This window comes from Acinonyx jubatus, chromosome A2 (assembly GCF_027475565.1).
Source record: "Acinonyx jubatus isolate Ajub_Pintada_27869175 chromosome A2, VMU_Ajub_asm_v1.0, whole genome shotgun sequence".
Taxonomy (NCBI): domain Eukaryota; kingdom Metazoa; phylum Chordata; class Mammalia; order Carnivora; family Felidae; genus Acinonyx; species Acinonyx jubatus.
This window is the reverse complement of record NC_069383.1, coordinates 56,815,981-56,830,752: the sequence shown is the minus strand read 5'-3', so window position 1 is coordinate 56,830,752 and position 14,772 is coordinate 56,815,981. Positions and strand designations below refer to the sequence as shown.

At 34.0% G+C, this 14,772-nt stretch overlaps 1 protein-coding gene across 23 annotated transcripts in view; it reads left to right on the top strand.

Moving 5' to 3' along the window:
* Positions 1-14,772, top strand: part of HDAC9 (histone deacetylase 9) — a 739,528-nt gene that overhangs the window by 589,737 nt on the left and 135,019 nt on the right. For all 23 annotated transcript variants that reach the window (XM_053218342.1, XM_053218337.1, XM_053218355.1 and 20 more), the window contains one exon: positions 8,494-8,612. In XM_053218342.1, the coding sequence (XP_053074317.1) occupies positions 8,494-8,612 (119 nt within the window). The remainder of the gene's footprint in view (positions 1-8,493; positions 8,613-14,772) is intronic.

Here is a 14,772-nt window from a genome sequence, read left to right as displayed (position 1 = left end):
CCAGTAGCACATGTTTCCATCCCAGTACTCAAAGCTCAAACAATTGCCTTGCTTCCAAAATAAACCATAATAGCAGGTCCCACCTGCTCAAGGACTTTACCAGTTGACACACCCACAGGTGCAAACCCAGCTTACTGGTGAAAAACTGTCTCTGCCAAAGCAAACCTGTAAAGTCTAAAAGAGGGTAATTATTCACATGTGCAGATACCAACAAAAGGAATCAAGGCTCACAAAAAATCAAGTAAATAAGATACCACCAAAGGAAACTAATAAAGTTGCAATGACTGTCTCTAAAGAAAAGGAGATCTGTGAACCACCAGGGGAATAATTCAGAATAATTCAGAATAATCCTTTTATAGAAGGTTAGTGAACTACAAGAAAACACAGACAACTTCAAGAAATTAGGGAAGTAATGCATGAACAAAATGAGAAGGTCAACAAGGAAATTACAACAATCAAAAAAAAAAATCCTAGAATTGAAAAACATAATAAGTAAAGTGAAAAATTCAAAAGTAGTTTCAAAAGTAGACCCCACATTGCAGAAGAAAGAATAAGCAACCTGAAGGACAGGATATTGGAAATTACTCAAGGAAGCAAAAAGAAAAAAAAAAGAAAAACAATGAAGAAAACTTATAGGAATTACGGGGTATAATGAAAAGAAACAATTATCACATTATGGGAATTCTAGAAGGAAAAGAGAAAGAGAAGGAGATAAAATGTATATTTAAAACAATAATGGCTGAAAATGTACCAATCCTGGGAAAAGAAATGGACATCCAGATTCATGAGGTCCGAAGGAACCCAAATATATTGAACACAAAATAGGGCTAAACTAAAACATATCATAAGTAAACTGTCAAAAGTAAAAAAGTTTTAAGAACAGTAAGAGAAAAGAGAGAAATTATGTACAAGAGAACCCCCAGAAGACTGTCAGTGGATTTCTCAACAGAAACTTTTCAGGCCAGAAGACAATATATTCAAAATATTGAAAGAAAGTAACTGTCAACCAGGAATTCTATACCTGGTGAAGCTGTCATTCAGAAACAAATGAAGGGTAAAGACTCTCCTGAACAAACAGAAGCTGAGGGAATTCATTACTACTAGACCCGCCTTATGAGAAATGCTAAAGGCAATTCTTTGAGTGGAAGTAAAAGGACACTAATTGATAACATAAAAACGTTAAAAGGTAGTATGAACCTCACTGGTAATGGTAAACATATAGTCAAGGTTAGATTCTGAACTATGTTAATAGTGACAGATAACTCACAACTCTAGTTTGAATGTTAAAAAAAAAAAGAACATAGTAAAAATACCAAAACTATAATCTGTTATTAGTTACACATTATATGTTTAAAAAACATGTAAATTGTAACAGCAACCTAAAATGTGAGGGGAAAGAGAAAAGTGTTAATTTTATGAATTGTATTGAAGTTAAATTGTTATTAGTTTAAAATAGAGTGTTAGAAGTTTAAGATACTTTATGTAAGCTTCTTAGCACAAGGGAAACTCCTGTTGTAATTACACCAAAGAACACAATAAAGAAGTCAAAACATACTGATACCGAAAGACACTAAGACACAGAAAAAGCAGGATAAGAAACAAGCAACTGTGGATCTACAAAACAACTAGAAAACAACAACAACAAAAAATGGCAATACTATTTCCTTATCAATAATTACTTTAAACGTGGGAGAAATGTGTGAAGGAGACTACGAGGTACAAACTTACAGTTTTAAAAAAGTCATGGTGATGAAAGTATAGCATAGGGGATATAGTTAATAATACTGTAATATAATTATCGTGGTGAGCATTTCCTAGTGTATATAATTGTTGAATCACTATGTTGTACACTTGAAACTAATTTAATATTCTATGTCAACTATACTTCAATTAAATATTTTTTCATTTTAAAAATTATTACTTTAGGGGTGCCTGTGTGGCTCAGTCAGTCAAGCATGCAACTTCAGCTGAGGTCATGATCTCACCATTCGTGGGTTCAAGGCCCGTGTCAGGCTCTGTGCTGACAGCTCAGAACCTAGAGCCTGTTTCAGATTCTGTCTCTCCCTCTCTCTCTCACACTCTGACTCTAAAAAATAAATAAACATAAAAAGAACTTAAAAAATTAAAAAAATAAAAATCATTACTTTAAATGTAATGGATTAAATTATTAGACATAGAATGGCTGAATGGAAACAAAAAAAAAAAAGATCCAACAATATACTGCCTACAAGAGACACTTTAGCTATAAAGATGTACACAGACTGAGAGTGAAATAACAGAAAAAGATATTTCAAGCAAATAGTAACCATAAAAAACCAAAAATAGTGGTACTTACATCAGACAAAATAGACTTTAAACTGAAAATGGTAAAAAGAGACAAGATAACTATGTAATGATAAAAGGGTCACTACATCAAGACGATAAAACAAGTATAAATACTTATGCATTGGATTACCTAAATTTGTAAAGCAAAAACTAGCAGAGCTAAAAGGAGAAATAAATGGTAATTTGATAATAGTTGAGGACTTCAATACTCCACTTTAAACAATAGATCAATCATCTAGACAGAGAATCAATAAGAGCAAACTTGAATAATGCTATAGACCAAATGGATATAATAGACAAATACAGAACATTCTATCAATGACAGCAAAATACATTCTTCTCAAGCACACATGGAACATTTTCTAGGATAGACCATATGTTAGACCACATATAAGTCTTAGTACTTAAAGAATATTGAAATCATACCAAGTATCTTTTCTGACCACAATGGCATGAAACTAGAAATCATTAAGAAGAAGCTTGGAAAATTCATGAACACATGGAAATTAAACAGCACTGTCCTGAACAACCAGTGGATCAAAGAAGAAATCAATGGGGGAAATAAAAAGGCTTATTCAGACAAATGAAAATGGGAACATAACATACCAGGCTTTGTGGGATGCAGCAGAAGCAGTTCTAAGAGGGAAATTTATAGAAATAAACACCTATATTAGCAAGCAAGAAAGATACCAAATAACCTAACGATAAGGAACTAGAAAAAGAACAAACTGAGCATGAAGTTAGAAAAAGGAAAGAAATAATAGAGATTGGAGAATAAATACAAGAGAAAACAGAAAAAGTAAGATTAACCAAAGTAAGAATTGCTTCTTTGAAAAGATAAAAAAAAAAAAGACATAGCTAGACCAACCAAGGAAAAAAGATAAAATACCCAAATCAACAAAATTATAAAGTCAAAAGGAGACATTAAAACTGACATCACCAAAATTCAAAGGATAAGAGGCTATTGTGAATAACTATATGCTAACAAACTAAATAACCAGAAGGCATGAGAAATTTTCTAGAAGCATGCAGCTTACCAAGACTGTTCAGGAAGAAAGAGAAAATCTGAATAGATCGATTACTAGTAAGGAGATGAAATCAGTAACCAGAATCTCCCAACACAGAAAAGCCCAGGATCAGATGGCTTCAATGGTAAATTCTAGCTGGTGAAATTAACACAGATCTTTCTCAGACTCTTCCAAAAATTCCTTTTACAAGACTAAGCATTATCCAGAAAAAACAGAAAAGCACACTTAAACAAATACTACAGGTAATATCCCTGATTACTATTGATGCAAAATGTTCAATGAAATACTACCAAACTGAATTCAGCAAAACATGAAAAAGGATCATTCACCATGATCAAGTGGGATTTATACCTAGAAAACAGGGATGGTTCAACATAGATAAATCAATCGATGTGACACATCACATTAACAGAATGAAAGAAAAGAACCATATGATTATATCAATAAATACAGAAAAAGCATTTATCAAAATTCAACATTGATTCATGATAAAAACTGAAAATTTCAGGCAAAGAAGGAACATATATCAATACAGTGAAGTCCGTGTATGACAAGCCCTCACTCAGGTAACATTGTTGAAATGTTACAAGCTTTTCCTCTAACATCAGGAACAAAACAAGAGTGCCTACTTTCATCACTTCTATTCAAGATAGTACTAGAAGTTCTAGCTGGAACAATCAAGCAAAAAAGAAAAAAAAGTATCAGAATTGTAAAGGAAGAAGTAAAATTGTCTCTCTTTGCAGATGACATGATTTTATATATAGAAAATCTGAAAGACAACCAAAAACTGTTAGATCTAATCAGTGAATTCAGTAACGTTGCAGGATACAAAATTAACGTACAAAAATCACTAGCATTCTCTACACTAATAGTGAATTTTCTGAAAAAGAAATCAATCCCATTTACAATAGTATCAAAAATAATAATATATATAAATTCAATGTAATCTCTATCAAGATTCAATGGCATTTTTACAAAGGTAGAAGAAACACTCCTAAAATTGATATAGAACCACAAAAGACCCCAAGTAGTCAAAGGAATCGAGCAAGAACAAAGCAGGAAGCATCACATTTCCTGATTTCAAGCTGTATTATAAAGCAAATTTATCAAAATAGTATGGTACTGGCACAAAAACAGAAAAATAGAACAATGGGACAGAATGCAGAACCCAGAAATAAATTCAAGCATTTACAGTCAACTAAAATTTGAGAAAGGAGCCAAGAATACTCAGTGGAAAAAGGACAGTCTCTTCCATAAGTGGTACTGTGATAAGTGGATATTCACACATAAAAGAATATATCACACATAAAAGAATGCATCACACATAAAAGAATATCTTATACCAGTCACAAAAATTAACTTGAAATGGATAAAAGACTTCAATGTAAGTCCTGAAACGATGAAACCCCTAGAGGAAAAACAGGAATAAGCCTTCTTAACATGAGCCCTGGTAACAGTTACTTGGATATGACACCTAAAGCACAAGCAACAAAATAAAAAGTAAATAAGTATGAGTACATCAAGCTTAAAAGCTTCTGCACAGTAAAAGAACCATCAACAAAATTAAAAAACAGCCTATGGAATGGGAACAAATATTTGTAAGTCAAATGTCTGATAAGGGGTTAATATCCAAAATATATGAAGAACTCCTACAACTCAAAAGCAAAAATACAAACAACCCAATTTTTGAAAATGGTCCCAAAGGACCTGCATAGACATTTTCTGAAAAAAATATGCAGAATGCCAACAGGTACATGAAATGATGCTCAATATCACTAATCGTTAGGGAAATGCAAATTAATACCCCATTGAGATATAACCTCAGGTCTGTTAGATGGCCAGCATGAAAAAGACAAGAGAAAACAAACGCTGGCTTTGGTGTGGAGAAAATGGAAACCTTATGCACTGTTGGTGGAATTGTATATTGGTGCAGCCACAGTGGAAAACAGTATGGAGAATCCTCAAAAATTAAATATAGAACTACCATATGATCTGCTTCCGCTTCGGAGAATATATCCTAAGAAGGTGAAAACACTAAGTCAAAAAGAATGTGCACCCTCATTTTCAGAGCAGCATTGTTTATAATAGCCAACATATAGAAACTACCAAGCTTGTGGAAGAACGGATAAAGAAATTATGGTATGTATATGGAATGGAATATTATTCGGCCATAAAAAAGAGGAAATCCTACCATTTACAACAATGTGGATGGAATTTGAAGGTGTTATGCTAAATGAGTGATGTAAGTCAGAGAAAGACAAATACTTTATGATCTCACTTATATGTGGAATCTAAAAAACAAAAAAAAAAACAAGACAAACTCAGGAAAAGAGATCAGACTTGTGGTTATCAGAGGCAGAGTGTGGGGTCAAGAGGAATTAAAGGAAGGTGGTCAAAGGTACAAAATTCTAGTTAGAAGATAAATAAGTAGGAGGGATGTAATGTACAACATGATGACTGTGGCTAACACTGCTGTATCATATACTGGAAAGAATTATGAAAGCTAATCCTGAGTTCTTATCATGAGGAGAATACTTCTTTCTTCTGTTTTTTATTTTATCTAGATGAGAAGGATGTTGGCTGAACATGTAGAGTTAATCATTTCAAAATACAGATAAGTCAAACCATTATGCTGGACACCTTAAACTAATACAGTTTTCTATGTCAATTATTTCTCAATAAGACACACAAAAAAAAGGGAAAAAAAATCTCTTAAACTGTTCTTTGTATGTTGACTTCCTAAATGGGTTCTTTAAGTGTGTGATCTGACATTGTCAATTTTTCGTGTCTCTATTTTGGTTATTCTTTATGAGAGAACTTATCAACTTTATCTTTTAAATAGTCTATTATATGTTTTGTTTGCTTTTTCTTCTTTTAGTAGTACTCACTTTTCATTTACTAGATGTACTGTTTTATGTCTTTGAGGATAATCCTAATTTTTGCAATTATAGTGTCTTCCCTGAATTTTCTCTGGTTTTCTGAGTTCTCTTTCTTTTGTTTGTTTGCATGTTAGTTTTGTTGTCTTTTATTCTGGAAATTTTCTTCAAACAATCCTTCATATTTGAGAAAAGGACACTGAAAAGATAAGTGGGAGCTCTGTATGTTGAGTGGGATTTTGGAGTAGGACATTCGCTATGGGAAGACTGAGGAAAAAACCTGATTGTTGGTCTGAGTGACTCTCAAGTGTCAGTTTCTCTAGGTATTTTCTCTTTGGTCAGTTTGTTTCTCTAGGAAAAGAGAAAAGTCTTTTTGTAGCTTCCACTGCAGAACTTACACTTATGTTTTAATTTTCCTCTCTGTAGATTGTATCCATGTCTGTCATATATTCAAATTATATTGGCAATCCTTGTCTCCTTTACCGTATTTGTCCTTCAAAAATATATACATATATATTTAATGTCCATATGTAGAGAGAAGCCCTTATGGAGAAGATAGTGAGTTGTGCCTTGAAGGATGTTTACCCTTCAGTCAATCTTGCAACTGTAGAGGGGGAGAAACTTTTCCCAGAGAGGGAAAGGAGATGGAAAATTGGTTACTATGATGCATGTGATTGGATGACAACTTTGTTTAATCATCTACCCCCATATTTTCCTAGGAGTACTGCTTGTTTGCCAAAGGAGTACATAGGATTAATCATACTGAGCTCCTTGATAAAACACTCTTGATTCTTTGAGACCATTTATTCCAATATCTCAAATACATATATCACATGGTATTTCATTCATATGAAAGTAGTGAATTGGTAATGTGTAACAATTTATGAAAATTATAATGTAAGTGTTGGCATTATTGGGAAGGAAAAGGATTGAAGGTATCACTCCTGATAATGTAGCTTTATTAGAGATTCTTAATTATATTGAAGAATAAAATAATGAAACTGTACATCATAAACAAAATTAGGTTTTCCCTTAGTTTCACTGGTGGCCTAACTCAGATGTGAGTGGCTTTCCAATTGTTAGAAAGACTACCTGTGAAAGTCATTTACATGCACACTTATGAGTTTGAAGTATTAAACTTTCATACTTTTATAATAGTGGAATTATGAAAAACATTGTATTCATTTATATCTCTAGGTAAATTTCAAATAATTATCTTTTATAACTTCAACAACTTATTTAAATTTTTAAGTGTAGAACTAATATGTGGTCACTGTAAAAATAGAGATTGGCAAACAAAAAAATTAAAAGAATTCAATTTTGTCACTACTTAAGGTTAACAATTTTAATATTTAGTACAGTTATTTCTATCTACTAAACACACAGTAGAGACCTTACCAATTTTTAAATTTGCTATTGTGGGCAGTTTCCCCGTATTATTAAATAGTCTTTAAAAAATTGAATTTTAATAATGGAACATCGGTCTTGAATCCTACATTATTTTTGTATTCTATTTTATGAATCCCAGTAGCATCTATTGATCATTTTCTATCAAATCCAGCACTGAGGATAAAGGGTTTAGGGTGACCTGAGAAGGCTAAAGAGGTAAATGCTGAAGTGTCTGAGTAGGACCAGCAGGGGTTGCTGTCATGGATGAGGCTGTCACATTCCTGGTGTCTCTGACCTTAGACTCACTTAACATTATAGTCTGGATTCTATTAAAGGAATTTTGTGTTTTTCCTTTGCAGGAGTTACCCCCTACCATGACAAATATTTAAAAATGGTTTTTTTAAGTTGGAAAAGCAACTTTTTCTCAAAAGAAATTTATAGTTCAAATTTACACCAAGTTCTCACTAACTGGAGCAAGCCAGGTTTTCACTAAAGCTTCGACTTTCCTCTGTAAAACATTAGTCACTCCCTTGGAAGAAGCACTTTTTTTTTTATAGGCAGTGGGATAAAGCAGCCACAGATGTGCATGTAATATGATGGGCTTTAGAATGTACCTGTAAAGCTTTTTTTTTTTTTTTTTTTTTTAATTTAGAGGAAAAAAAGATGAAAGAAAAAGACTGAATTGGGATGCTAAAATAACAGTGATTCACTATTAAGGAAATGATAACTTTTTGATCTCTTCAAATGGTGTTTTCTTTTCCCCTTCTCTTTTATTCTTGGGAAGTTCTTGAGGTTGTGCCAAGTCGTTTTCATTGCACAATTTTTAAAGGTATTCACCATTCCCATGTGTAACTGGTTGCCTTTTTACTGTGTAGGACTGTAGTGACGCCTGTGGCCAAAGAGTTTGATCCAGACATGGTCCTAGTTTCCGCTGGATTTGACGCATTAGAGGGCCATGCCCCTCCTCTGGGGGGGTACAAGGTGACAGCAAAATGTGAGTATTATCTTTTAGGAATTTATGAAATATTAAGACATAATAGGTCTTTAAAATGGACAGCACCTTTTACTTGTGTCTAGTATGCTTAGGTAAGACTTTTAAAAATAATTTAGATCATGTTTACTGTTCTGTCAGATTCATCTCTCTGTAGATGTTTGCCTTTAAGACAAACAAAGTTAAATAGTTTTCTTTGTTAGACTTGATGAGGTATTTCAGAACCTTTGTTTTCACAGAGTCCCGTTTTGTTACTTAAAGGCAGAAGTGATAGGACTTCTGTTTAAAATACATTAAAAGACTTGAAAGGTCATGAGTCTAGAAAAGCTACTGGGCTTTTTGCAAAGAGAATGGAAGTCACTGTTTTTATTCCATTGTACATGTGGTAAAAATTCGTGTTTCCTAATAATGCTATCTATGGTCTTGTGGGTTTGAATGCAAAAGGTATAGTTCCCCTTACTCAGCAGCTCTCTACAAGTGTGTAGACAATGCTCAGGATCTCTACTGGTCTTCTTTTGTGTTGCACAGATTAACTTTTTGGCTGTGTTCCTTAGCATTTGCCATGTGTTCTACTACACACCAAATGAATAAATGAATTTTGTGTTGTACATTCATTTACATAATGTGACCTAATGGAATCTGGCTAGAAAGAGGCTTTCTTCAAGAACAATCCCCATGCTCTCTGAATGTGAAAATAAGGCATACATATCGTCCACACACACAAATGTATGCTGGCACTCTGGATATGTATAAAAAAAGAAGGAAAAAAAGCAGAATTACACAAAGAATCGGATCGACGATTGTGTATTTTAATGGGGGTTGAAAACAAATAAAAGCAACCTAAGTAGTTTTTAAGTGTGAGAGATGAGTTTAGAGCAAGTGTGTTTTATTAATTTAAGAAGAACCAAAGAACCAGCACCATGCCAATCTTTGTTTTTAGTTGGCTTCTCATGTGAGAGAGTTTTCTGCACTCTAATTGTTCCAGTAACATTGTTAGGTAGTAGCTATATTTAACATCTATTATTTACCCAGGGTTTTCGGTGCCTCGTTGTCTATTGAAAACATATTGAAAGAGGCAACTCCACAAACACAAACAAAGTGTAATAATTCACAAGTTTGGTAAAATAGAATAGAGAGGTGTTTGGTTTTATCAGATGTCTTTATGATCCCTTTTCTTTCTTCATGAAATTCCACTGAAGTGTATCCTTCCACTGCAGATAGACCTCTTTAGCATCAAGACTCCTGAAGAGTTTAGTCTGAAAAAAAAAAAAGAGCTATACCCCAAGTTGAGATAAACCCAAACAATGGAAAACACATGGAGCAAAGACACAAATCTAGAAAAGGTGTTCCTTGCTATTAAATCCAAAAATCTCCCTCCAGAAGGAGGAATGTTTGTATTTGGGTCTTTCTTCCTGCCAAGGAGGCAAGTTGTAATGAGTCCATTTCTCGGCACTAGCTGCAAGGAACTAATCTTTTTGTTTTCTCTTTTGTTCATTTTTTTGCCAAGTGAAGTTCAAATATCAAATATCATCTTGGAAGGTATAATAGAAAGTAGTAGTAGTGTCATTTATGTTAGGCATAGATATAAGAAACATGGTTTCTACTTATTTTAGCTTCAGTGTAATGCACCAGGACCTTTATTATGTTGTGTTTCTTTATCCATTTTGGGGGGAGCTCTTCATTGCTTTCTGTGCCAGGACAAGTTTGTCTATAATCTCTCCAGCCTTTTAACCCTCTTTGTCTGTTTTCCCTTCTTATATCTTTTTTATTCAACATACCATATGTTTCCTCATAAGGTGACTTGTTTCCTAAGAAACATATACAGACATAAATTTTAACTGATTTATAATTGGCCCTCTCTTGAGTACATACAGTTCAATAAGGAAAAGATAGACGATGAGGAAAGGATATACTAGAACTCAGAGATTGTAGTAGAACCTATCTAAAACATTCACATATTTCATAGGTGAGAAAACTATTTTACCATCTGAAATAATTGGGGTTAAAATCAAAGTGCTTACTCTGAATTTGTAGTTAGAATATTGCATGAGGCTTTCACTGGATTTTTTCCACTAAAGAGGACAGTGTTTCATAAAATGCTTGAGAATAGAGTACCTGGATGCATACTGCAGAGGCCATTTTGGTGCCCTAGACCCTTAATTCCATAAGCACAGTCTGTGATAGACACTGACTAGTCCCCAGATACTTAAATGAAAAACCACAGAGCATCACATCTGGGCAACTGTTTGTATGTGTCATCTCATACAGGCCTGAGTATGCCAGCTATATTTTCTAGAGATGCTGCCATAATTAGGTAGAGGTTAGGATTACCAGACAGCTGTATAGTTATTCCCCAAATAGCTCACCCCCGTGTCTCTTTGTTCTTTCTCTAACCACCTGGCAGATGCATTTATGTTGTTTTGATTTGAAAGTTCTCCACAGGCGATCAATATAGGTCCTTCATTGTCCTATGCCAGAAGTCATTCTCCATTTGAGAGGAGTCCCTAAATGACGCTAGAAATAGGCTAAAGCCTATAGTGAAAAGTAGGTAGAAACTACAGAAACAAATCCATCTCCTAATGTTTTCCACCTAAAGTCACCTCTGCCCCAAGTAGAATATCCAAGGATTTTAGAGAATGGTTTGGAAGATATTATTGTGTCAGAAATGCTAAAATTTTACTGTCATAGCACATTGAATAATCTTTTAAAATAGTTTTGTTTAATATCCCTGAATGTAAAAAGGTAAATTAAGTCAAAACAACTAGTGTTTTCATCTGTATTTGGATATCTAGTTAGCTGTCTGATTTTTTAAAAAAAGAATTGGTTGATACTATGACAAAAATTTCAGTTCAAACATAAAGGTGATTTAAATTAAAGCTGATTCTTGGCTAGTACTATTTTTCTTCCTTCTTCTTTTCTCCTCTCATTTCTTTACATATTAAATGTTCTCTATAACAAAATATTCATATTTGTGCTAAAGTTTTAAATTGTCTGTATTAGCTATTTAAAATCTATGCTATTGTTTCAATTAGCCATCAGAATTAAGGCCTACATTGAAAAGAACAAGTATCTTTGTATCCTACCGTAAATACTACATCAAATTTTATCATGAAGTTCTAAGTGTATCTTTTTAAAATACTCTCATACAGGAGCTCTTGGGTGGCTCAGTCGGTTAAACCCTTAATATTGACTCAGGTCATGATCTCAAGGTTCATGAGGTGGAGCCCTGTATTGGGCTCCGCACTGACAGTGTGGAGACTGCTTGGGATTGTCTCTCTCCCTGTCTCTGCCCCACCTGTGCTCACTCTCTCTCTTGCGTGCTCTCTCAAACTAAATAAATAAATAAACATTAAAAATTATTTAAAATACTATCATTCAGACCTAATACCTTTAGGTTACAGTTTAAGAAGGTTGGCATGACAATTAAGTGTCATGTTCCAACAATAAAATTAATTCACTAGATTGCAACACCCCCTGGGTTTGTGATTTGTCAACATTAAAAAGAATAGTTTCTTCAGTTCAGATTAATTTACAACAAAATATATATTTTATTTCTTTTCAACATGTTTATATATTCTCTGTTTTCATTGCCTTCGCATAGTGAACTATGTGTAAATTTCTTTCATTGTGTGAATAACAATTTTTCCTTTATTTGGAATAATTCAGAAGTCATTGTGGGGGCACTTGGGTGGCTCATTTGGTTAAGTGTCCAACTTTGGCTCAGGTCATAATCTCATGGTTCATGACTTCAAGCTCCACGTTGGATTCTATACTGACAGCTCAGATCCTGGACCTTGCTTTGTCTCCCTCTGTCTCTGTCCCTCGCCTGCTCACACTCTGTCTCTCTCTCTCAAAAATAAATAAACATTAAAGAAAAATTTTTAAAAAGTCATTTTGAGATGATAGCCATGTCTGATAAAAAAATATATGTTCCTTTTACAAACAGAGCATTTTTATAGTTCTTTAGATAGTAACTATTTGCCTCAGCAAATAAATAAATGTTATTTTGATATGTAAAGCAAATAAATAAATGCTATTTTGACATGTAAAGAACATCTATTAGTTGGCGGGGGGGGGGGGTGGAGATCAAATAACATATCTTAGTCTTGAATTACCATCTTCTTTTTGATACAATGTTTTATCCTTTTTCGTGATCCTCTTAACTCCTTTTATCCCACTGTGAATGTCTGCCTGGCAGGGAGAGAGCACTGTGGTGAAGCACATACCTGTATAAATGAATTCATACTTAGCTTTGAGTTTTACCTCAGGAAGTATTAAAAATCCTTGATTAGTCAATCCTTCAAAAATAAGTCTCTAAGAAGTTGTGTGTTAAACCAGTCAACAAATAAGTGCCAAGAAATAAACTTGTTAAGTATACGAGGCTATGTCAGACTACTTCATCAGCTTATGATGGATGTATGTGCTTCATACCCCTGAGTCTACAGAATGTATGGTTCAAAATGTCCTCTGTCCACACATTTTATTTGTCCACAGAATCGAAAGCAGACTGAGCCAGAACTAAATATATTTTAGTGAATGTGAATTTTTTTCTTGTTCTCTTACCGATGATTCTACCCCTATCTTAACATGTCCATGGCTCTCCTCTGTCTCTAATTTTCTCCCCATTATCAAAACCTAGAAAGAACTTGATCCCATTCACTTGCATGTTTTATTTACTACTTGATTATATATTTTTAATTAAATTTCTTTTTTACATTTTGTTTATTTTTGAGAGAGAGAGAGAGAGACAGAGCACAAGTGGGGGAGAGGCAGAGAGAGAGGGAGACACAGAATCCCAAGCAGGCTCTAGGCTCTGAGCTGTCAGCACAGAGCCGGATGCGGGGCTTGAACTCAGAGTGCGAGATCATGACCTGAGCTGAAGTCAGACACCCAACCAACTGAGCCACTCAGGCACCCCTGATTATGTATTTTTTTAATGAGAGGGTATTTCAGCTAATGTGATAGTTCTGTTTGGCAGTTGCATCTTTTATTATTTATCTGTAATTGTGGAATCAATGCTTTATATTCTTATGGTGGAATTTCAGTCCATAGCAAACAGGCATAGAGAAAAGGAGTGTCTGAAAGACAGTAACCAAATGCCATTTCATGAAGGATGAACCTTAAGCCTGAACTGCTTCAGTTCTTTTATATTAGGGTGGAAACTGAGGGAATATTATGCATAACTAATTACTCAAAAGCATCCTCCCATCCAGCTACCATCAGATTAACCTCTGTTACACATTTCTGTGCTATTTCCCCAGAAGCTGGACCAGTGCCTGGCACATTTTCTAAATAATTTCCTTTTTTTTTTTTTTTTATGAGTAAAGCTAAATGAACTCATGATCTTTTAAGCAAGTCAGATGCTTTCTTCCAGTATATTTCTTGCTACTTGAATTAAGATTTCATGGGGTTTTTTTGTTTGTTTGTTTGTTTTGCTGTTTTTTTGTTTGTAATTGCTGTCCCTCTATCACTGCCACTTCTTTCCAAGGCTTAGACGACATATTCATGTTTCTTACAGTATTTTAACTAACACAAACCTGTGTTTCTGACAATGGTCACTTGTTCAACATTTCCCTTTAATAGAAATTGTGTTGAAAATAGTATAAATATTAATGGGGGAAGTCACAGTTTCCTTGTAGCAGTAGGCCTTGCACAAAAGCACTGAGTTCCAGCTGTTAGCACCTACTAGAATCTAGATGGTTAAGATAACTCATTTCATCTCTGTTCAGAAAAGCAGGACAGTGGAAGAGTGAATTCTTCAAATAGCAAACCAGAAGTAAAGATGAAAAATTAAAGGAAAGTACAGAAGAGCTCATTCTGGTGTCAGAAGATCTATGTTCAAATCTCCACTTTGTCTCTAACTAATTTTGTAATCAAATTAGTTTCCTTTTATTTATTTTGAGAGAGAGGGAGGGAAAGAGAGAGAATTTCAAGGAGCAATGCGAGGCTTGAACTCACAAACCATGACATCATGACCTGAGCCCAAAACAAGAGTCAGACGCTTAACATACTGAGCCACTCAGATGCCTCTCAAATTAGTTTCCTAATCAGAAGCAAATATGGGAGAGTTAGAGAGATAATACTTATACCTACAACATAAGGAATAAATTATTAAGTATTATGAGTTAATAGTTATGAGTTAATAGTTTTGAATTTTCTTGTT